We start from the raw sequence: 25,330 nt of genomic DNA, 5'->3' as shown, positions 1-25,330 counted from the left end.
AAAGTATGAACTTGTCAGGATGAGTAGTTGTCCCATTCCTCAAATTTACCCTAATGGGTTGTGTGTGGTTTGTCCTTTGTTCTCGAAGAGGACCATGACATCAGGGAGATGATGACATGACTTGCAATTAACTTTGATTTCAGTGAGGGAGGGCTGTGCAAAGTCACCAGTGTCACTTTCTCCTCCAGAACCATCTGGGTTCAGTGGACAGATATTGATAAGGAGGACTGGAGTTGGCCCAGGATACAGTGGGAGACCTTGGCCTTTTTAAGCTAACATCTTTTCGCGTTCTAATTTTGAGTGAGGCAACGCCCATTCAGTGAATAGGCTTCTTTCAGAAGTGAGTCAAGGGATGGTCCCTTTAATTAAAATAAATAAATCAATCAAACTGGGAGGGGGAAGATTCTCTGGGTTGCTGGCCAAAAGAGAAAAGAGTTACCATTTACATTCACTCTGGGCCAGGAGGGTCCAAAAAATAACCATTAAGTGGGACCTATTGTTGTCCAATCCATGAGATCCAGAGTGAATTAGGTTTAAGGCTTGATCTTCGAGAAAGAAATCTAGCCAGTAAATCCCAAGTTAATTAGGTAGCTTTTTGGCCATCAAAATTTAACTTCCTTTGGGCAGAACACCCTCAGGTAAAGGGAGAGGAGAGGAGAGGAGAGAGGATGGGAGGAGGGGAGGGGATAGGAGGGGACAGACTGAGTTGCCCAACTGGAACTGGCCAGCTGGCCCATTCAGACAGCTCAAACTACTCACAGGTTGCTTCTGCTATATTTGATTAGAAGTAATAAAACAAACCTCCCCTCCCTCCATGTTCCAAAATGTTACTTTTCATTCAATACCTTGAACACATTACCCTTCTAACAGGAGGTGGGAAGCTTCTTACATTACCATCCTTTGGGGTCATGGTCCATCAATGAATGCATTGATCAAAATTCCCAAGTCTTTTAAAGTTGTTTTTCTTTACAATGGTGTTCAGCAAGCATTTATTCCATGCCTACTATGTGCTAAGCACTATGCTAGGTGCTGGGGACAAAAAGACAAAATGGAAATAATCTCTGAACTCAAGGAACTGACATTCTACTGGGAAGGTGGAGGGAAAACAAGGAATGCCTAGATAAAGACATTCAAAATATGTAATACAAAGTGATTGGGGCTGGAGAGGCCCAATCACTGGAGGAATCACAAAAGGATTGTTGTAGGAGTTGGGACTTCAGTAAAGCTCTGAAGTGAACAAAGGATTGCAATAGGCAGAGGTAAGAAGGTATTAAAGGAAGATCAATCGACCCTCAACCTACTAAATGCCAGAACTGTGCTAGGGTTACAAAGTCAAAAATAAAACAATCCCTGCCTTCAAGGCCAAATGAAGTCAAGAAGCATTTATTAAGCACTTATATGCCAGGCACTGTACTATGCTCTGGGGATAGAAAGACAGTTCCAACTCTTAAGGAGTTCATAATCTAACGGGAGAGACAACGTTAAAAAAGTACAAATGTACAACATGTACAAATACATATACATGTACATATACAGAATGAATTGGAAATAATTTCAGAGGGAAAGCATTAGGATTAAGCGGGATTGGGAAAGGCCTTTCACAGAAGCCAAGAATTGAAGGAAGCCAGGAAAGTCAGGAGGCAGAGATGAGGGGGGGGTAGAATTCCAGGGGAACAACTAGTGAAAATGCATGGAATGCAGAGACTGAGTGTCTTATCCAAGGAATAGCAAGAAGGCCAGGGTCACTGGATAAGAGACTATGCAAAGGAGTAAAATGTAAGACTAGAAGGATAGGAAGGGGCCAGGCTATTAAGAGTTTTAAAAGCCACAGGATTTTATATTTGAACCTGGAAGTAACAGGGAGCCACTGGAATGAGTTTATTTAAAATAGTATTTTATTTATTCCAATTCCATATAAAGATAATTTTTAACATTCATTTTTACAAAATTTTGAGTTCCAAATTTCTCTCTCTCCCCTCCACTCTTCCTAAAATGGTAAGCAATTTTATATAGGTTATCTGTGTGCACTCATGTAAAACATATTTCCATATTAGTCATATTGTGAAAGAAGAAACAGACCAAAAAGAAAAAAAAACCCAAGATGAAGTGAAAATAGCATGTTTTGATCTTCATTCAGAGTCCATCAGTTCTTTCTCTGAATGTGGATAGCAGTTTCCATCATGAGTCCTTTGGATCATTGTATTGTTGAAAAGAGCTAAGTCATTCATAGTTGATCATCACATAATGTTGCTGTTACCGTCAATGTTCTCCTGGTTCTGCTCATCTCACTTCCTATCAGTTCATGCAAGTGTTCCCAGATTTTTCTGAAATCTGGCTGCTCATCTTTTCTTATTGCACAATAGTATTCCATTACATTCATATACCACAGCCTGTTCAGCCATTCCCCAACTGATGGGTTTCTCCTCAGTTTTCAATATTTTGTCCCCACAAAAAAAGCTACTATAAATATTTTTGTACATGTAGGTTCTTCCCCCTTTTTAATGATCTCTTTGGGATACAGACCTAGTAGTGGTATTGCTGGATGAAATGGTTGCCCTTTGGGCATAGTTCCAGATTGCTCTTCAGAATCGTTGAATCAGTTTACAACTCTACCAACAATGCATTAAGTGTCCCAATTTTCCTGCATCCTTTCGAATGTTTATCATTTTCCTTTTCTGTCATATTAGCCAATCCTACAGGTGTGAGGTGGTACCTCAGAGTTGTTTTAATTTGAATTTTTCTAATCAAACGTGATTCAGAACATTTCTTCATATGACTATAGATAGCTTTGATTTCTTCATCTGAAAACTGCCTATTCATATCCTTTGACCATTTATCAGTTGGGGAATAGCTTGTATTCTTACAAATTTGACTGAGTTCTCTACATATTTGAGAAATGAGGCCTTTATCAGACACACTTGGGGTAAAGATTGCCTCCCAGCTTTCTGCTTTCCTTTTAATTTTGGTTGTATTGTTTTTGTTTATATGAGACCTTTTTAATTTAATATAATCAAAATTATCTATTTTACATTTCATAATGCTTTCTATCTCTTTTTTTGGCCATAAATTCTTCCCTTATCCATAGATCTGACAGGTAAACTATTCCTTACTCTCCTAATTTGCTCATAGTATCACCCTTTATGTCTAAATCATGTACCCATTTTGACCCTATCTTGCTATACAGTAAGATGTTGGCTTATAACTAGTTTTTCTGCATAGTATCACCCTTTTGGTCTAAATCATGTACCCATTTTGACCCTATCTTGGTATACAGTAAGATGTTACCCTATAATTAGTTTTTCTGCCAAACAGTGAGTTCTTATCCCAGAGGCTAGTTTACTATGGTCTGCCACTGGAGTTTGAGTGTGTGGGTACATGTGACATGGTCAGACCTAGGCTTTAGGAAGATTCATTTGACATTGGGTGGAGGATAGATGGGAGAGGAGAGGGACTTGAAGCTAGGAGAGCAACCAGAGTGAGAAGGGGCGGGGAGGGTGAAAGGGAAGAGAACAACCATTTTATATAGTGCCAATTCTGTGCCAGGTACTGTGCTAAACTTGAAAGTATCATCTCATTCCAGCCTCACAACAACCCTTCTATTCAGGGGTTGTTATCCCCCATTTTACTGATGAGGAGACTGAGGCAGACACAGGTGAAGTGACTTGCCCAGAGTGACAAAACTAGACAACCTCTGGGGTCAGGATTTGAACTCAGATCTTCCTGACTTCAGGCCCAGTGCTCTGACCATTGTGCACTCCTTGGGCATGTGGTGATGAGAACCTGCACCAGGGTTGGTTGTAGTGTCAGAGCAAAGAGGAGGATGTATAGGAGAGATGGTTTGATGTTAAGCCAATCATCATTTATTAAGCGCCTACCGTTTGCCAGGCATGGCTAACCACTGCGGTTACAAAGAAAGGCAAACAGTCTTAAGGGGCTCCAATCTAACGGGGGAGCGCCTGGGAAAGGTGATCTGGCCGGCACTGAACGCCAAGCACAGGGGTTCACATTTCACGAGGTGGCGGGCAGAAAAGGCCCGTGGAGGTCACGTGAGCCAACCGGCTCCTTTCGCAGAGGGGGAAACTGAGGGGCCGGAAGGATCGGCGGCGGCGGCAGCGGCGGCGGAGGGGCGGGCACGCGCGGTGCGGCGGGCGCTGCGCAGGAAGTTCCTGTTGGGGCTCGGGCTGTAACCTTGGGCGACTTCCCCGGCCGGTCCGGAGCTGGGGGAGGGAACAGCGAGCGTCCCGGAAGCAGGCGCAGGCGGCGGCGGGGCAGGAGGAGCGGCGGCGGCGGCGGGGCGAGTCGAGGCCTACGCGGGCCGCACCGCCGGCATGTCCCTCGTGGCCGAAGCCCTGGTCTCCCAGGTCGCAGGTAGCGCGCGCTCTTCCGTGCCGGTGCCGCGGAGGTGGGGTGGGGCGGGCAGCGGCCCCCCGCGGGGCCCGGGAGGTGACCGGGGGAGCTGGCTCGGGCGGGGGAGGGAGGGAGACCTGCAAGGCCCGGCCTCCTCCGGGGGCCAAGAGGCTTGAGAGTGAAGGAGGGACTGTGGGCATCGCTCTGCCCCGGCCATGTTAGCTGGGACGGGGGGGGAGGTGGGCATCCAGGTCACAGACGGCGCACCCCCTCGGCCCCTGCCCTTTGACCCCGACGTGCGGCTGCGGGCGGTGCCCCCCCGGAGGGGTGGGGCTTGGGGCTGGACCGAACCCGGGCCGGGCGGTGGAGGTGGGGTCTCGTCTAGCGAATGTCCTTATTGGGATACTGGCCAATACACCGATCCGTGGAGGAGCGGAAGCGTGGACCCCGGAGAGAGCCGTAGGGGTCATCAAAGGTCATCCAGCTCCACTTAGGCGGAGATGAGGAAACTTCCTTCTGCAGAGGTTGGGATGAGTAGGCAGGATTTGAACTTGGGTTCTCAGACTCCTAAACCGTCTCCAAATAAGTCTTTTCACCGAACCCTCCGAACAAAATTAATCAGCCCTTTGTAGATATTGATGATTGGAATCTGAAATAGCCGTTTGCAGGCCAAAAAAATTGAAATTAAAACGAAAAAGCTTTGAAAATATCAAATGCATAAAATTGAAATAGGGAATGGGGAAAATCTAAATGAGTTTCTTGAGGGCAGAGGCCTTTTCTATGTATTTTTTTAGTCTTTTCTATACCTAGCACCCCAGACAATGCTTTTGCACATAGTTCAAGCCATATAAATGTTTGTGGAATTGATTAAGCACTTAGAGAACTTGGAGAGATGGTTAACAAGTATTTTTGCAAAAAAAAAAAAATGAAGTGCTTTGACTCCATAAGTAGGTATTCATTTAAAACATTTTTTTTATATTCTTTTTTGAGTTCCAAACTCTCCCTCCCTTCAGCTTCTCTCCCACCATTGAGAAGGCAAGCAGTATGATACCCATTATACAGGTGAAATCATGAAAATTGTATTTACATATTAGGTGTATGGCAGAAAAAAGCAAGAAAAATAAAGAAAGTGAAAGAAAATATGCTTTAATGACCCTCAGGGTTAACTTCATTCTCTCTAAAGGTGGTTAACATTTTTCATCATGACTCCTTTGGAATTGTCAAGGATAATTATGTTGATCAGAGTAGCTAGGTCTTTCAGTTGATCATTATTACAATATTGCTGTTACTGTATACAATATTTGCCTGGTTCAGCTCACTTTACTTTGCATCAGTTCATATAACTTTTCAAATGGGTATTCATTTTAAAATCAGAAGGTTAAGTTCAAAGTCCCAATGTAGGTACTATAATATTCTCCAAAGTGTTTTTCAATCTGTTCTATACATGTGACTACTGTTATTTTAACTTTGGCCTTAAGTTTTTTTGTTTTTGTTTTGCTGTGATAGGTATTTTTCTCTTTGTATTTACAGGAAACAAAAAACAATTGGGTAATTTTTCATTAAAGCAGGAATTCATAAGCATTTTTTCCTTTACACAAACATCAAATTATAATTTTTCCATTCTGGAAGTCACTTTTTAGATTTTCAGAGTCTACTTGCTGTATTCCAAGAGACAGGAAAGATTACTACAATAAACTCCCACTATTGCTTGTATATTGTATACCAACCAGTGTAGAGTGGCAGTCAGATCTAGGAGGTAGAAAAATTTTGGTTCAGAGACTCCTTTTGACACATACCGCGTTAAGACCATAGACAAGTCATTTAACTGTTTGGTACTCCAAGCAACTTTTTAGTTTACAGGAATGTTTTGACCAACTACCACCATTAAAAAAAAACAAAAACCAGCCCACCACAGTATATATCCCAAAGTATGATTAAAAAAAAAATGTGATCCAGTGTTTTGGGGGTTTTCTCTCATACTAATTTTAATAATTTATAGAAATTGTTCCCTTTTAACCTACAGTTTTTTATTTCCCTATTTATATTGTCTCTTTCATTGTAGTTGAAGGTACTTCAAAAAATGAAATTTTTCAATAAAAATAGTGGTGAAAATAATAAAAATAGACCTCCAACTCAGGGTGGCTAATGGACCTATATATGTGTTATTACTGAAGACTAAGAGGCCAAATAGTAACATCCATAGTCTAAACAAAAGATATTTTGTTGGAGGTATGGTTAAATCACTCCATTATGTCACCATCTAAAGCTTAGGTCTACTTTCTCAAATGTTTCCAGTATTCCTTAATAATAAATCTCTCATTTTTCCAGGCTGAAGAGTAAAAAATTCTGAAGGGTGTTCAGTGCTTTTGCTAACTGCTTTTCTTCCCTGGCAATTAGCTTGCTGCATTTTTCTTTATTTCTTCATCAGTCAACTGATTGATGAATTCACCAATCAACAAGTATTTATTAGGTGTCCATTATGTGCCAAGCTCTGTATTAGCCATTGGGGATATGATGACAGAAATAAAACTACCTACTCTCAACAAGTTTACATTCTATAATCTGGAAAGCAACATTTACATACATAACAACATAACATATTATATGTACATATCCATGCATATATACCCACATAATATACATATTAATACTAGTGAAATAGCATTAGCAGAGGGGAATTAGGAAAATCCTCATGTGGGAGGTGGCATTTGAACTGAACTTTGAAAGAAACTAGAAATTCTAAAAGGTAGAGGTGAAGGAGGTGAAGGCATTGGGGACTGCCTGTGTAAAGGTACAGAGATGAAAAGGGAGTTGTCCTCTGAGGAACAGGAAAAGTTTGTCTGGACTGTAGACTAAAGAGGAGTAATATGTTATGAGACAGGAAAGGTAATTTGGAGCCAGGTTGTGAAGGGTCTTAAATGCCAAACAGATATCGAAGATCTGTATGCTTTAGGAAAGTCACTTTGGTGATTTTGGAACTTGGCTTGGGGAAGGGAGAGCTGAGGTAGTAAGATCAATTAGGAGGTTATTTGCAATACTAAAGGCAAGAGGTGATGAGAGCCTTTGAGGATGGTACTTATTTGACTTGAGAGAAGAGCCTGGGTTTGAGATGTGAAGGTAGAATCCACAGGACTTGGTTACAGAGGCTGAGGAAGAATGAGGAGTTGAGGATTATTAAGGTTGCAAACCTGAATGATTGGAAGTTATTAGTGTCATCAACAGAAATAGGGAAGTCTGGAGGAGCAGTTGGTTTGGGGGGAAAAGATGAGTTTTGTTTTGGATTTGTTGAGTTGGAGACACTAGGGGACATCCTACTTTTAAATGTTCATTCAGTAGTTGGTTGGTGCTGTAAGACTAAATCTTAGGAGAGAAACTAAGGCTGAACGTTTAATTCAATGTTGGTAAGAGGTATCATGGATTTGCTTATGTTCCCTTAAGGTTTTGAGTTTGATGCTTTGAGTCCAGAAAGCCTATTCTACAAGCTTAAATTCAATGGTTCCTGTGTTTTTAGTGATATCTAGGTGAAAAATACTTTAAAAAATATAGGTTGTTAGAGTAGTACTTAATATTCAAGTGTCATTATTTTAATCATGAAGAGTTCAGAATGCTGCATGGGACCATTTGATGCATTAATTAATTGAGGAAAAAAATTGTGGTATCAGACTTTTTGAGTCATATGGAAACTTAGAAATAATCTAGTTCAGCCCCATTTTACAGCCCCTCGAGGAACTCGTCCAAGTAACTTCAAGAACTTCCTTGTCCAAAGTTGAACAGCAGGTGTCAGAGCCAGAATCAGAATTTGGCCTCCAGATTTCTAGTTTTGTCCTCTTTCCACCATTTTGTATTGCTTTTCACATTGAGGCAAAGTACCAGAGTGGCTCCATTCAGCCACTGAAGTGATTTTCCTAATTCTGACCATGTCACCACTCCCCACTCAATAATAATAATGCTGTCTGGCATTCAGAGCCTTTCGTAACTTAGCCCCCTCCTACATTTCCAGTCTTCTTATGGATTGTTCTCCATTATGGCTTGTTCTCATGTTGTCTCCGTTGTTAGATTGAGCTTCTTGAGGTCAGGGTCTGTCTTTTGCCTCTTTTTGTATCCTCTACCTCTTAGCACAGTGCCTCGCACATAGTAGGCACTTAATAAATGTTGGTTGATTGATTGATAATATAGATTTAAGAAATGCACTTAAGGCAGGAATTCTTTTTTTTTCTTTTTTTTTTTTTTAAAGGCAATTGGGGATAAGTGACTTGCCCAGGGTCACACAGCTAGTAAGTGTCAAGTGTTTGATCTGAGGCCGGATTTGAACTCAGGTCCTCCTGACTTCAGGGCTGGTGCTCTATCCACTTTGCCACCTAGCTGCCCCAAAGGCAGGAATTCTTATACCAGGGTCCATAGTAAGGGAGTTTATGGAATTTTTTTTTGTGGGAGATATGAACTTGGATGAGAAGAGAGTTTAGCTCTATTTCAATATAATTGGTTTCTTTTGTAACTCTATGAATGTATTAAAAATTTATTCTGAGAAGGCAGGAGGGGAACAAGCATTTATTAAGTTCCTACTATGTGCCAGGCACTGAGATAAATGCTTTACAAATATTATCTCATTTGAGAAGAAATGAAAAAGCTTCACCAGATACTTAAGGGTTTCGTGACACAGAAAAAGGTCAAGAACCTCTGAATTAAGAGACTTGAAGGTGACTATATGAACTCTGAATTTGTGGTTCCTTTAAATAATTAAAGAGCCTTACACTTGTATTTCAGTTGAAACAAGGGGAGGGAAAGGAAGGATGTGAAGATAGAATCTACAGGACTTGGTTACAGGAGCTGAGGGAGAATGAGGAGTTGAGGATTATTAAGGTTGCAAACCTGAATGACTGGAAGTTCAAATAGTTGTGGAATTCCTTTTAGATGGTGAGATCCTATTCTTTGTGGATAACATGTGCTGATTGCAATAAGTCCTTCTCATTGGGATCTGTGACCTAATAATCACACAGAATAAATCAAGTAGATAAAGGATGGTTATTGCCCAGATTATATGTAGTTGAGTGGTAGCCCTTTGAGTTAGCTCATCATGGACAGACACTTTGTGATTGTATAAGTAGTGAGCTGGGCCTGGAACTGAAGAGAGGCAGAGAGCACTGTGGATTGCATTTGGGTAATTGTGCAGTGCTTTTAATGGATGACCTGGGTTCTAATCCTGCTACTTAATTCCTATGTAACCTTTTGTGTTGCGGTTTCCTCATCAATAAATTAACATATTTGGATCATCCCGTCCAGAATCTTTCTGTAACCACATTTCTAGCTTTATATATTACTCCCTTTCACGTTCTTCAAGCTCAACCAAACTAACCTCCTTTTGCTTCCTTGCATACAACTCTTTATCTGTGTGCCTTTGCCCAGGCTCTCTCCCCATGTCTGGCATACACTTCCTTCTTACAATTACATCTTAGAATCTTTAGTTTATTTAAAATCTCTGCTTAGAGCTTGGTCAGACATTGCAGATGTCAAGGTCATCCACAGCATCCCGGGCCATTGCCAGTTATCTTGATTTTTGTCCTGCCACTGGACTTCAATGACTCAGGAAGAGAGAGTGAGGCTGACAACTTTGTGGAACTCTGCCTCACTTAAATCCAATTCACTTACAAGTCAAGCTATTACTCCATGATGTCGTTGGTCCTCTTTGAAATGAAGGACAAACAACAACAGTCTGCTGGACGATTCATGGGAGAACATGGACATAAATTGTTGATAGTGAGACTGTATGGATGAACTGCCCTTTGCACGTGAGGAGGGAAGACACACATCCCTGACATCACAGATTCAATGAAATATCCAGTGCTAAGAATGATAGGATTTTAGAACTGGCAGACCCTAGAGGTAGATTTTAGACCTTTCATATCTAGTCCTACCCTCTCATTTTACAAATGGGTAAACTCAATCTTAGGGTAACAGAGTCTGAATTTGGTGCTTTTCATTTTAGGAAATTCATTTTTTGTAACAGCCAGTGAAATGATGTACAAGTCATCAAACACTGCCTGCCATGTTCAAAGTATTGTGATAGGCACTGAGTATTAAAAGATGAATGGAACAGATCCTGCTGATTTTTGTCTTTTTATGAAAGCTTACTTTCTGCTTATCTAAGACAGGCTCCCAAGTAAGGGATTGAATTTTTTTTTTAATGGTCATTTGACTAAGTGGCAACAGTCAGTAAACATTTATTAAACATATACTTATGTGCCAAGTGCTGTGCTAAGCCCTGGGGATACAAAGAAAGGCAAAAGATAATCTCTGCTCTCTAGGAGCTCATAATCTTTTCTTTTGACTTGGTTTTATTGTTTCTTGGTATCTGATGGAGTCATTTGCTTCCACTTGCCCAATTCTAATTTTTAAGGAATTATTTTTTTCAGTGAGCTTTTGTACCTCTTTTTCCATTTGGCCAGTTCTGGTTTTTAAGGTGTTATTTTCTTCAGTATTTTTTGTATCTCTGTTACCAAGCTATTAATTGTCTTTTCATAATTTTCTTACCTTGCTTTCATTTCTTTACCTAATTTTTCATCTACTACTCTTGTTTGATCTTGAAAATCATTTTTGAGCTTTTCTAAGAATTCCTGTTGGGCTTGTGTCCAATTCACATTTTCTTTGTTTGTAGCTGTTTTGACATCATTTTCTTCTGAATTTGTGTCTTGATTTTATATAGTACTTATTATGTGTTGGGCACTGTCTGAGTGTTTTACAATTATTATTTGATCTCACAACAACCCTGGGAGGTAAGTTATTATTATCCCCATTTTATAGATGAAGAAACTGATACAAACCAGGGGTTAAGCGACTTGCCTAGACTCACACAGCTAGGAAGTGTCTGAGGCTGTATCTGAACCCAGGTCTTTTTGATTACAAGCCTGGTGTTCTATGTACTGCACCTCCTAGTGTCATTCTAGGTTGTCCCTCTAGGCTAACACCCTCTTGCTCCATTTTGTGTACTGCAGTCTCCTAGCAGTTTATTACTTTTATCTGGTTCTGCCCCTAATAGTGAATTTGACAAGACTTAAAAACTGTTCTGAGTTTATTTGAGTGTTTTGTCTGTGCATGGTAACTGAAATTATGTAAGTGAAGTTTATAATGTGGTATTCTATGTTACTTATTTTAAATAAGAATGTATACTTTGATAAATTCTAGACATATTGTTCTTTATTATAAAACTATTTTGCTCTCTGTAAAAGAGAATGAGTTGGGGGCAGATCGTTGATGCCCTCCAGGTGTTTTTCACTGGAGATGTATATGGTGAAATGGATGCTAGGCAGGAATGAGTCTGGCTCTTGAAGCCTTTCCCCAATGCTATTTGGGTTTCTGCTTTCTGTCTACTGATCTGCTGGCTGTTGGGTGGCAGCCCCTTCCATGTTCCATCTTTGCCAGTAGTTCTTAGTCAGTGTCACATGCCCGACAGCCCTCTTATTCCAGTTGATTTCCTCCCTTCTCAGTTTGTTTATTCATAGTTTGTATGCAAATCCTGTCCAACGTTGCCAGTCTTGAAAACTACCCTGGTAAGTAGGTACATGCCAGAATTTAGGCTGCCATTAAGCCTCAGGATCACTTTTTACTCATTTTGGCAAGTAGGTGCTGGAGGATAAGTGATTAATTAAGCCTTTTTGATTCGTAGGCTAATTTGAGTTTCAATTGTTTTCTTTTAAAAAATGTTGTTTAAACTTGACCATCAAAAGCAAAAATATTAAAATCTTGCAGAACTAAAAACCATTGTACATAAAACTGTAAACTCTAAATAGTTTGCTTTAAGTATATATTAACTTTAACAAAATTAAGAGCCCTGGAGTCAGGAGGACTTGTTCAAATCCAGCCTCAGACACTTGACACTTACTAGCTGTGTGATCCTGGGCAAGTCACTTAACCTCAATTGCCTCATAAAAAAAGCCAAAAACAAGTTAAAAACATTATATTTGCTTCCCTATGCCCTTTTAATCTCCAGCTTTTGGGGGGGGGATTGGGCACTGTATTTTATATAGAGGCTGCAAAGTGTCACAGTAGCTAGAGTGCTATGCTTGGAACCAGGAAGACCTGAGTTCAAATTCTGCCTTAGACACTAGCTTTGTGATCCATGGCAAGTCACTTAACCTCTGTTTGTCTTAATCCAAATAGCAAACCACTCCAGTATCTTTGCCAAGAAAATCCCATGGACAGTATGGTCCTTGGGGTCATGAAGAATATGATGTGAGTGAACAACAGAACATTTTACATAGATATAGTCAGTTTCTTTCTCTTTACAAATTTGTTTTATTATTCATATTTGCCTTTCCTATGGCATAATAATTTTTATTATGTCAGTAAATCACAAGTTCTTTGGCCATTGCCCAATCATTTGACATGTTGGTTATATATTTTTTCTATTAAGAATAAAGCTGATGTACCTTTCCCCCTTCATCTTCCAGTGAAAGTGCTTTCTCCAAAGTTGCCAGTGTACTCTTAGTTGTACAATCCAATGTCCTTTTCTCTGTCCTCATCCTTCTTGACCCCATTTATTACCCTCTTCTCCTTGATACTCTCTTCTTTCTAGGTTTCTGTGACACTACTCTCCTGGTTCTCTTCTTTCTATCTAACCATTCCTCCTTGGTCTCCTTTGCTGGACCCCTACTAACCATGGATGGATGTCCTGAGGGCTCTGTCCTGGTCCCTCCCACTCCCTCTCTCTCTACTACTTCCCTTTGTGACTTTTTCAGCTCCTGTGGATTCAGTCTGTGCTAATGACTCTCAGATCTACTGAGAAAAAAAAAGGGGGGAGGTGCAGCTAGGTGTTTCAGTGGGTAGAGCTCCGGCCCTGAAGTCAGGAGGATCTGAGTTCAAATTTGGCCTCAGACCAAACACTTGACACTTACTAGCTGTGAGGCCCTGGGCAAGTCACTTAACCCCATTTGCCTGGCTGTCTGTTCCCCTGTGCCTGAATTAATCTCTTTCCTGATCGCTGCCTCCTGGTTTTTCTGGCTTCCTTCAAATCTCAGCTAAAATCCTCCCTTATACAGGAAGCCTTCCCCAATCCTTTGTAATTCTAGTGCCTTCTGTCAAACATAAAGCTTGTTTGTATGTATTTGTTTGCTTGTCTTGTCTCCATTAGATTGTGAGCTCCTTGAGGGCAGGGATTGTTTTTGTCTTTCGGTGACCCAGTGTTTAGCTCAGTGCCTGGCACATAGTAGACACTTGAATAAATGCTTATTAGCTGACTGACCTTTCGCTATTATGTTATATTATTATATCACATTATATGTCATCATATCATATTAATATTATATTCCTAGCAATGGGGTTACTTGAGTCAAAAGGTATGAACAGCTTTGTAACTCTTGCACTATATTTCCATTTTGTTTTCCAAAATTATTGTACCAGTTCACTGTTGTCAGACATATAACTGATATAACTGTTCCTTCATCACCATTTAATTTTTAATTTAAAACTACATTTGTCAATTTAATAGAAATAAATTAACATCTAGCTTGTTTTTATTTGAATTTCTCTTATTAGAGAATTTGGATAATATTCAAGTGTATATTGATAATTTGTATTTCTTTGAGAAATGTCTGCTCATAAATTTTAACCATTTATCCATGGCACCATTCTCTTCTTCCTTTACTACCACCCCTGAAGTATATTTCTTGTTATTTCACAAGGACTTGCTGCATTTTGATCATAATATTTAATCTTCTTGTGCCACAGTTTCTTCATTTTAATAATTTGGGTAATAGTTGCAGACATACGAAACAAAATTATGTATCATGTTAGAGCTTGAGGAGACCTTAGAGATCATTTAGTCCAACCTTGTTTTAAGATAAGAGTAAAGGCTGAGAGAAATTAGGTAACCTATACAAAGGATACTTATCAGGTGAATGTTAGAGCCAGGATTAGAACCTCTGGATCTTTTAATTCCTAGTCCTGCATTTTTCCTACTGTATACACAGTTGTTTCCCTTAACAGATTGAAAAGAGTAGGTATGGGAGCTTTCTTGTATTCTTTATGGTACCTTGAACATGTAGGTGATTAACATTCCATTTCTAGCTTTGGGTACTTGCTTTTATAGTATGATCTCAGAAGGTGGTTTTGAAATTGTATTCCATAGAGCCATAAAATCTTGTGAAAGAAAATGTAATCAAAGGAAGCATGATATTTTTGTTGATTTCTCCCAGTATAGTTGGGCCCCACCCTAGTAATTTCATTAGTAATTGAAGACTTGAGTGTGAAAATGAGATTAGAAGGTCTGTTAAGCTCAAAAATCTGGAAAAGTCTTGATCTAAGATGAAAATTTGGTGAAGGTAGTGAGACTTAAATTCACAGAGGTTTTTGAGGAATAATGAATATGATTGTAAAGGACATTGCAACTATATAACACCACCTGAATACTTGAATCACAGTAATCTTTTCACCAGAATATTGGAAAGAATACTTAGAAACTTGCAAGATTCAGCTTACTCTTGAAAACAAAGGTGTTCTATATATTTTTTTTCCTATTATTCTTCTGAGAATTCTCCAGAATTAGGGAAAGTATTCTTTTCAGAGTTAGTGAGCCAGAAGCTAGAAATCAGAATCTTTATTTAATGCATTCATGTATAACTGTAGTATTTAGTTATGAGCCTTATCTTCTGGGGGACAAAGGATGTATGTGGTGGGTGGTGGGAGGTTTGCATGTAGTGATGAAGGGAAAAGAGCAAGTCATGACAAATTAAAAAGATGTGTCAATGCGATTTTAGGCTGTAGTTTTTTTGTTTTTGTTTTTGTTTTTTTTGCTGTAAGTACTTTGACAGCAGTGAAAACCAATCTGGTTGCTTTTTAGTGCTTAAAAGAACTTTTTCCACCTTTAGATTTTGAAAGACAGAGTTTGCTGCATTTTATAAAATATTGAAGGGTTGCTAGTTGATAAGTCCCTTGTAAAGACAAGATACCTGGTCTTGAAATAGTCAGTAGTTAAGCCGGTGTTAATTTTTGATTTTGTAACTTTGATATTCTTACTATAGCAATAGCTTTAAAAAAACCCAGCTTATTTCTTTAGCTTAGAATAAGCATGTCTGTTAATTAGTACACCATAAAAATTCTTTTTTCCTTCTATTTGAGGACTTGCTTTCCTGAGGTTTAGATGTTTGCTAAAATACTTAAATTAGTGCCTGTTATAAATTATAATGAAAGCTGGAAAAAAAGAATACCACTGTATTCTTATACATTTAAACCATTTTGGAAACATTTATATCTTGATAAGCAGTTGTCAAACGGATGTATCACTGAAAAACAAGGAATTATGTAATAAGCAACCAAATCCAAACAAGCACATTTATGTGTAGTGGAGAAGTATTTGCTCTGCCAGTAAAAGAAATATATGCTTTAATTTTTTATTGCTTTTTAAATGAATCTCTAGTTTTGAACACTTTTCTTATTTTTGTATGCTCTAAGAATGAATTGTGTTTTTGAACTTTTTAACATCAGTAATAAAAATGAAATTTGATTGGTTAGTAATAAAGGGGGCTCTTTTCATAAAAACAATCATTTTGTCATGGCAATTTCCATTAGCTGTAACTGCGTTAGCAAAATAGAAACCATAAAATGCATTTCATTGGGCTTGCACACTTAGCTATGTTTTTGTGCTGATTATATATTTTTATTTTGAAGCATTTTTATGTAAGCCAAAGAAATTTCATCATGAAGTCATGACTCCAAACCTCTGTGTGGATTTTTACTTGCTTTTTTAGAAACAGACATCTTGTTTATATATTTATCCAGATCTGTGAATTCTCCTCAGCCTTTACAATTGGATTTTCCTACAGACGCCATATTTAAATATTTGGTTCAGCTTAGAGCAGCTGGCTTTAAGTACTTTACGTGAGTTGTTGTATAAGTGAATTATGTTAGTAATTAAACATTGAATGGACGGCAGAACTTCAATGGGTTTCATCTCTCTAAAATGATATTGGCAGATGAGTTTTTAAAAATTTGACCCGTAGCTGACTTTTTTCTTTTGAATATGCAGCAGAAAGAGAATATTTTTGGGCTCAATTATTTTGCATGTGGTTTTCATCGTCTTTACAAATGTTATGAAATATATCACATAAATAAAACTTAATGTTAAAATAAAACTGATGTTTGTTTTTCTATTAGATTCTTAGAATAGTATTATTATTATAGTTTTTCTTATTACAGTGCTTCAGAACCAGAATTTCTGATTTTAGTTCTTGAGAGAGAACTAGGAACAAGCATTTGACATTAGCCCCAGTATAAGCTGTTATTCAATCTTCAACTGTGATGAATCCATGCTATAGATTGTCCCCGACGGATTGTCCGAAGCTGGCTTCTCCTTGATCTAGGCCGTGTGTCTGAGCTCACTTCCTTTACCATCAATAAGTATAGCTTCAAGGAATAAAAGTAATTTAAAAATTTAGCTTAAAGAATATTTACAAAGGGAATCTTATAGCCAAAGAAACCTGTATGCCTTAGATAAGTAGAAATTCCCCCCCCTTGTGGTTTTAGATTATCTCAATTCAATTCAACAAACGTTTTTTTAAAGCTTCTATTTTGTACTGTGCATTGTACTCTTGTACTGAAGTTAAACAGATAAATAGTCTCTGCCCTGGAGGAGCTTACTTTATGGATCAAGGACTTGGGGGAGGGATACACAAGTGAGTACAGAGTATAGGCAAAGTAGTGAGGGAATTGAGGGGATTAGGACAGCAAGTGGTTAATTGTGGGAATTGAATGAATCACACTACTCCATCTTGTGACAGTTCTGGAGCTAGTTCAGTTCACTTTCTATTCAGTTATGGGTCTGGTCCAAATTCTGTCTTGTGGGAAAACTTCATTCAGTTGTGGGAATTGGGAGAAAACCTTATTCTATTGTTTGAACCTGGCCTTGCATGGCTGGGAAACTGGACCACCTCTCCCTGCAGTTTAGAGACCCTTAACAAAAGACCTAGGTTATGCTGACCAAAAACCTAGTGAGACCCAAAGACTGATATAAGGAGTTTTCTCAGGATTGTACATCTCAAGCAACTCATATGTCTTATCTGAAAACTGATCTCGTATTGATCAGTCATTTACTGTTTTCTTATTCCTTTGGTTGTTCACAGACACTTGGAGGGAGTGGGTCACCTCTTTTTCTAATTTCAGAGAATTTCACTGGTTCACTCTCCCCTACACACCTTGGAAAGTCCTTAATCTTTCATCCTGTTAGGAATCAGATTACCTAATGTTATTTCCTGGTTAATTGTTTTCTTTTAATTATTTGGTCTTATTTGTTTTTAGTGTATAAAAGTCTGTCTCCCCATGTATTTGGGGTCCAGTCCCAAGCTGAGGGAGGCTGCTGGACCTGATTTGTTGGGCAGTTGGCATGCATTTCTTAATAAATCCATATGCTTAGAAACTTGGACCTTTGTTTCCTCAGTCATTTCATCTTTCACCCACCGCAGTAGCCTGGAGGGAGAAAATGCTAATAATGACTGTAGGTGAGACCAGATCTAGTTTGGGTGGGCTCTTGTTGGAGGTGTTTGATACCTGTGCTTTGAAGGAAGCTAGAGATTCTTAGAAATGTGTTGTGAAGTGAAATGTTGTGTTGTGAAGTGAAATGTTGTGTTGTGAAGTGGGAAAGAACACTGGATTGAAAAATTGGTTCAAGTCCTACCTGTGACACTTAATCTTGGGAGATCTTGGGTGAGTCCTTTCCTCAGGTTTCCTTATCTGTAAATTGAGAGGGTTGGACTAGAGGGCTACCAGTCCCTTACAATTAGAAGTCTGTGATCCTATGACATAAGAGAGGAATTTCTAACCTGCTGGATCCTCTGTGCAAAGACCCAGAGAAAGGAAGTGGGATCTGCGGGAAACAGCTTAATAGATCAGCTGGACTGGAATGAAGAATATGAAAAGGGAGAGTAGTAAGAAACAAGATTGAAAGGATAGGTGGGTGCCAGATTTTGGAGGACTTCGAATGCCAGGTAGAGGAACTCGTAGTTTATTCTGGAGCCAAAAGGGAGACGTTTAAGTTTTTTGAGTAGAAGATGACATGTTGAGATCTGTCTTAGTAATAGCAATTTGGAATTAGTGAGGGTGGATTGGAGATGGGAAATCCTAGAGTCTGGAAAGGGCCAGTGGAGATGCTGTTGCAGCATCTTCACTGTGGTAATAGGTCCTGAAATAAGGCGGGGAGCGTGCTAGTGGAGAGGAGATGGACTTGAGATGTATTGTAGAAGTAAAATTGACAAGACTTAGTAAGCGATTGATTATAGGGTTTGGGGGAAAGGAAAGAGTCAAAAATGACTCCGAGGTTGTGAACCTTGGTGATTGGAAAGATGGTGATGCCATCAGCAGAAGTGAGGAGGCATGGTCAAAGCGTTGAGTGGAAATACAACTAGTCCTGTTTTGGAGATGTCGGAATTGAAAAGCCTATGGGATCTTCAGGTGGAGATATCCAGCAGGCAGCTGTTTAATAATAGTTTGGAATTCAGGCCATTAGGGCTGGTTAGGCATCTGGGTGTCTGTGTGGATAGAGCACTGGGCCTAGAGTCAGAAAGACCTGAGTTCAGATCCAGCTTTAGACACTAGCTGTGTGACCTTGGCTAAGTCAGTTTCTTCAGCTGTAAAATGGGGATGATAACAGTACTTAATTTGAAGAGTTGTTGTGATCAGATGAAGTAATATTTGTAAAGCATTTAGTGTAATGCCTGGCCCATGGTAGGTGCTACATAAATGCTTATTTCCTTCCCTTCCCTGGATCGAATAGATTGGGAGCCATATGCATAGAAATGATAGAATTCTTCAAATCTGGTGAGATTACTACTCCGGAGGGAGTGTAGAAGAGAAGAGGGCCCAAGATAGATCCTTGGGGGCTAGTTAAACTTAGTTGGTGGGAGGGGAATGATGATTCTGCAAGGAAGATTGAGGAGTGACAGATAGAAGGAAAACCAAAAGGAAGCCAGGCCTCTGAAACCAGGGGAGGAGAAACTAGGATGAAGAGGGGGTGAGTACTCAAAAACTTCAAAGAGGTGAAATATAAAATGGAGGCTGAGATAACAACATTGAATTAAATAGCTAATAGATTATTGGTAACCTAGGTGGAGAGCACTTTCATTTGAATGATGGGATCAGAAACCAAGTTGTAAGGGATTGAGAAGTGAATGGTAAGAAAGGAAATGGAGGCAGTAGTTACAGGCAGCCTTTTCTAGGGCCTTCACTAATTTTTGTTAATGATGTTTTGTTTAACTCTCCTAGTCAATAGCTGCGCATCTTGAAAAATAGAATCTAGTTTCCGTAGCAACCATCAGATCCATCTGATACAGACTTTCATCTTTTAAAGAGACTCTACCCCTTTTCTACTACAACTGCTTAAAAATACTCTATGGGCAATTTGAGGGATTTTCAAGGATAAATTTTGAATATACCTGATTTTTTACCTTAATAACTGCTTTAGAACCTCATCCAGTGAAAGGAGACTATATTTACTTTCTGGAAACAACCAGTTAACAAGTATTTATGAAATGCCCACTATTTTCTGCCACGGACTTGGCTGGAACTCAGTATACAGAGACAAAGAAAAAAAAATTTGGGGGGAAATTTCCTACATACCTCTTGAGAAAAATGTTGTATATGTGCTCATTTGTACAAGGGTAAAAATATTTTAATCAAAGTAAAGTACAGGAGTGAGAAGACTTTATACTAGAAGAAGAATAAGCCAGTAGTTCTAATCCTACCTCAGTGTTTTCTGTGATAGAACCAAAAACCCTAAACTATTTTAAAATGATGGCTTGGGAACACTATCATTATATGTTTAGCTTTGTTCTTTTTAATTTGACGTTTATTTTGATTGTTCCATATAAGCTGTGAATGATTTTTACCTTCAGATGCATTTGTCATTTTGCCAATATTAAAGCCATCATTCTAGGATTTTTTTCTTTCCCTTATTTTTCCCTTCATGTTCATTAATTTTCTCAGCTTGTTCCTTGGTGCTTAATTTACCAGAATGCTACTTCTGTGACAAGTAGGAGTCTACTTTTCTGAAATTATTGAACATTGCTTCTGAGAAGAAAAGTTGAAAATTCATGCCTAATGATGCTGAGCAAATTACTGAGCAAAAACTGATTCTTCCTTCCCTCTCTCTCCTCTCTTCCCCCAGGCTCTATGTATAAAAAAAATGAGGGTTATGTGAGTGACAGGAGTGACCTTTTTGACCACATCCTGAAATCAGCCCCTTTAAAGCCCTTGGTTCAAAGAATGCCTGCTGGGGGATCTGTGCCGATTTTGCGAGGGTATGGCCCTCTGTGCCATGGGATGCTTTCAGCCCTAAGCTGCATTTAGTTGTAATGAAAAGTCTTCTCTAATACTTTTCTGTGCCGGAAGTATAGAAGGTGATCAAGATTTCAAGTACCTTCATAATGGATTGTGATATTTCCTTCATGTACCTTGGCAAAGCTAACTGGTTTACCCAGTTGGGGAGGAATAATCACTGGTTTCCTGAGGCATGAAGATGTGCTTTGGAATATTTGGGGGCTGGGAGAGAGGAGGGCCCTGCATCATATCCTTGATCTAAGAGACAGTACATATCAGTCATTCAATAAACATTTATTAGGTTCCTGTTATATGTCAGGCGCAGTGCTAGTATCTGGGGATACAGATATGAAAAAGACCAGTCTCAGCCCTCAAGGAGTTTGCAATCTAATGGAGGGAAGGTGGAAGAGAAGGTAAAGGAGTACAGCAGGTGGGAAGTGAAGAAATGGCTTTTTGGTAGCCCTCTTTAAATGGATGCTTTGGGAGAAGTTCTTTGCTCTGCTGTGCCCTCCATCCCTCCAATCAGAGGGGCAGAGGATATTGAGGATTTTGATATTTGAGTACCAAGGCTAATGTAATCTTGAAGGACAGTGAGTTTTCTTGATGATGAGGTTCCTATCTTCCATCTCTTCCTTTTCTCCTAGGATAAAGGGACATGGAACTGTTTGGGTATCATACTTCTAGAGTCCCACTTGCTAAGAGGATCTAGCTGTGGTTGTGGGTGGTTATTTTGGGTCTGTGACTCAGTAAGATAGACCATTGTTGGAATCTGTTACCTGTGGAACTTGGCTAGCTAGCTTCTCTCTATTCCATGGCCAGAGATTGTTATTTGAACTTAAGTCAGCTGTTTTACAAATGCCTGCTTTTGGCTTCGAGGAAAACCAGCTGAGAAAATCTCCCAGACGGGTACAAATTTGTGCCTACCACTGATAAAACAACTTAAAACATGGCGAGGCATCACAGAACAGTGAAAAGAACACCACGCTGGGGGAGTCAGAAGCCCTGTTTGTGCATGCTGTTTTTGATGCTCACTAACTATGTGACATCGGGCAAATTACTTACCCTCTCTGAACCTGTTTTCTCGCCTGTAAAATGGAAATAGCACAAAGTTGTGAAAAGGAAGATGCTCTGTCAATCATAGCGTTATTTTTATTCTATTCTTCACATATGAAAGACAGCACTTTTTCTTGAAGATCTTTGATTTTGTCTGTAGGTATACCTACTGTCATAACAATGTCTACATTTACTTTAGTAGTATATACTTAATATGAGTTGCTCTGCCCCCACTAAAATTAATTGCCTAGTGGCAGGCTGATTTCTGGTGATGAACCTTTGCACATTTATTAGGTTGGTTCTCTGACAACACACTCATCATTTGTTTTTGGGCATATTCTTGAAACCTTTTCTGGTTGGGAAGACATAGCATAACACTTTGAAAATTAATTTACTTCCATGCCACAATGAAGTGTCAGCATAGGGCTTTAGTGGAAATAGAATAGTAAATACATCCTTTAAACAGTTGGGGATTGTAGCCGTGATGGGGCCCATCTTCTGTCTACTAATTCTGAGTAATCCTCTACTATTATCTTCTGGTTTTTTTGGGGAAAATTGATTTTAAAAAATGATAAATCACTTTAATAACTATGTAGTACACAGGCTAAATAAAGACATTTTGAGGAAATGACAATCATACCATGAGTAAACTGAAAGCTCTTTCTTTAATTGGTACATATTCTATTCTGAATCATTGAGTTGTTGACACTAAGAATTTGTTTTCTTGACCCTTGTTAACTTATGGAACCTGGTCAGTTTTTATCTAATTGATTTCTGAGTACCGTTTTAAAATTGATCTCTCTTTTCACATAGGTGTGTTGAATTGGCTGGTGTTCAGACTTCATAATTACCAACTTAATTATACTTTCCTTATTGATTACTTCTAATGGAAAAACTATCTTTTAACTACTTTAGTTCCAAAATAAATGCAGTTTTGGCTCATTAATTGAGGCTTATTTTTGAATAACATAAAATTGCAACATAATATTAATCTCTAAGGAATATTTTAAAACATGGTGTTAGGTCCTGTCCATAACCATCAAGTAGAGCAAATCTTCCTGACAGATTAACTCGTAGCCAACCTCTTCTCCACCTAGCTTCTCCACATTTCCAAATTCTTCAGAGGGAAACGGATGAAAGACAAGTGAAAAAGCTTAGATGTTTCTCACTATGGATGGCATTTGTGTCTCTTTTCTGTAATCAGTTGCTGGCTTTAACTTTAATGACTTCCCAGAAAATGTTTTGTACCATCTTGAAGATATCTAGGTAGTAGCCTTTTTTTTGACCCTGCTGCCCCCTCAGGCTATCATCTTATTTATCTCTTTCCTTTTTCACTTCCAGATGCCTAGAAAAGATCATCTGCAGTTGCTGCTTCCACTTCCTCACCTACTGCCTTTTTTTTAAAAACAAATATCTTATGACTTTCATCTCTTTTTAAACATCACTGTCGCTATCCAGTGACACTCCCCCAGTAGAACTCTCCCTTAACAAATAAGTACTGTTAAGCCAGAGAAGTCAGCACTTTCACCATGTTTGAAAATATGTGCCTTATGGAACACCTATAGTTCATTACTTTCTACCAAGAAGCAGGAAGTCCTGTCAGTCGTTTAACAGTCCTTTGAAATCTTGAATTGTTATATTCATCAGTGTTCTGAAGGCCTCTTATCTTGTTTTTCTTTATATTGGAGAAATTATTCAAATTGTTCTCCTGGTTTTGCTTACTTTGCTTTGCATCAGTTCACACAAGTCTTCCTGTTTCTTTATGTTCTTCATATTTTTCAGTCCCAATGCTATTTAATTGTATTTATATACCACAATTTCTTTAACCATTCCCTAATTAATGGACACCCACTTTCCTTCTAGTTTGCTACCAAGAAAATGTTGTTCTAAGTATTTTTGTACGTATGGGACCTTTCCCTCTTATCTTGGACTTCTTTAAAGGTATATGCCTAGTGGTGGTATTGTTAGGTCACACAGAATTTGAGAGTTGGATGACACTTCAGTGGTTAATCAGCCCAATCCATACACAAAAGGAAGCCCCACTATAATATGCTCTACAGATGATCCTCAAGCCTCTGCTTTAAAGTCTTCAAGAAGTAATACCACTAGTAGGGAGATCAAAGAAAGAGGAAAAAGACCCACATGTACAGAAATATTTGTAGCACCTCTTTGTGGTAGCAAAGAATTTGAACTTGAGGGGATGCGCATCAGTTGGGGAATGGCTGAATAAGTTGTGGGCTATGAATGATGGAATGCTATTGTGCTATAAGAAATGATCAATGGGATGATTTAACAGAAATCTGGGAAGACTTGAACTGATACAAAGTGAACAGAACCTGGAGAACAGACTAACTGCAGTATTTTAAAGATAATTGCCTTTGAAAGACTTAGTAAATGATCAACACAATGACCAGCCACAATTCCAAAGGATTCATGATGCTGTCCACTTCCAGATAGAGAACTGATAGACTTAGAGTGCAGGTTGAAGTACGTTACTGTTTTTTTCTTTTTTCTTGCCATATACCAAGCTGGGGATACAAAGACAAAGGATGAAATTTGCTGCTTGCTGCAGTTTGTCCTTCGTTCTCAAAGAGGACCATGACATCGAGGAGATGATGCCATCACATGCAAATGAATTGGATTTAAGTGAGGGAGGGCTTTGCAGATTTACCAGACTCATTTTTTCCTTCAGAGCCATCTGGTTCCAGTGGCCAGATATGGATCAGGACAACTGGAGATGGCCCAGGATGTAGTGGGGGAATGTTGACCTTTTCAAGCTTTAACAGGTCTCAGTTTGATTGAGGCATTGCCTATTCAGTGATTAAGGCTTAAGAAATGGGGCAGAGAGGGGCAGCTAGGTGGCGCAGTGGATAGAGCACCGGCTCTGAAGTCAGGAGGACCTAAATTCAAATCCAGCCTCAGACTAAATACTTGACACTTACTAGCTGTGTGACCCTGGGCAAGTCATTTAACCCCAATTGCCAAAAAAATAAAAATAAAAATGAGGCGAAGAATGGCCTGTTCAAAGAAAAAAAAAAGATCTGGGAGGGGAAGACCCTTAGAGTTTCTGACCAAAACTGAAACAATTGTTATTTACATTCATTCTGACCCAATCAAGCCCCAAACAGTGACCAAGTTGGGCTTGCTTTGGGACCAGAGTAATTTGGGGTTAAGGCTGGTCTTTAAGAGGAAAAAAAAAAACAAAACACAACAAAAAAAGAAGTTTCAAGGGAGTGATACCTTATGTGGGAGGTGGGGGGAGGGGAGAGAGAGAGAGAGAAATAGAGATTGCTGTTTGTCATGACATGCCAGGAACTTACATTCTAATGGGGGAGATAAGTACACATATATAAGTATATACAGAATAAATATAAGGAGAATAAATACAAGTAAGTACAAGGTAATTATACATAACATAGTTAGGGAGGGCATTAGCTACTGGGATGAGGAAGGGCTTCCTGAAGAAAGGTGCTTGATCTGCATTTTGAAGGAAGGGAGAATGAGGCAGAATTGAAAAATGAATTCATTTCCACACATGGCATGGAGATTGAAAGTATGTGAATGTATGTATTGATTGTATTTGAAGAGCAGAGAGAAGGCCAGTTTGGCAAAATCACAGAGTGCAGGAGGGAGG

General features: G+C 39.1%; 1 protein-coding gene across 1 annotated transcript in view; it reads left to right on the top strand.

Moving 5' to 3' along the window:
- Positions 1–4,263: 4,263 nt before the first annotated feature.
- The window catches only part of MTX2 (metaxin 2), a 90,454-nt gene continuing 69,387 nt past the window's right edge, over positions 4,264–25,330 (top strand). The window contains exon 1 of the mRNA XM_027866065.1: positions 4,264–4,368. Within this exon, the coding sequence (XP_027721866.1) occupies positions 4,329–4,368 (40 nt within the window). The 5' untranslated portion in view covers positions 4,264–4,328. The remainder of the gene's footprint in view (positions 4,369–25,330) is intronic.

The sequence above is a fragment of the Vombatus ursinus genome, unplaced genomic scaffold (genome assembly GCF_900497805.2).
Source record: "Vombatus ursinus unplaced genomic scaffold, bare-nosed wombat genome assembly UNPS02014779.1, whole genome shotgun sequence".
In the NCBI taxonomy this organism is placed as follows: domain Eukaryota; kingdom Metazoa; phylum Chordata; class Mammalia; order Diprotodontia; family Vombatidae; genus Vombatus; species Vombatus ursinus.
The sequence above is the reverse complement of the archived record's forward strand: the minus strand, read 5'-3'. Positions and strand labels throughout refer to the sequence as shown.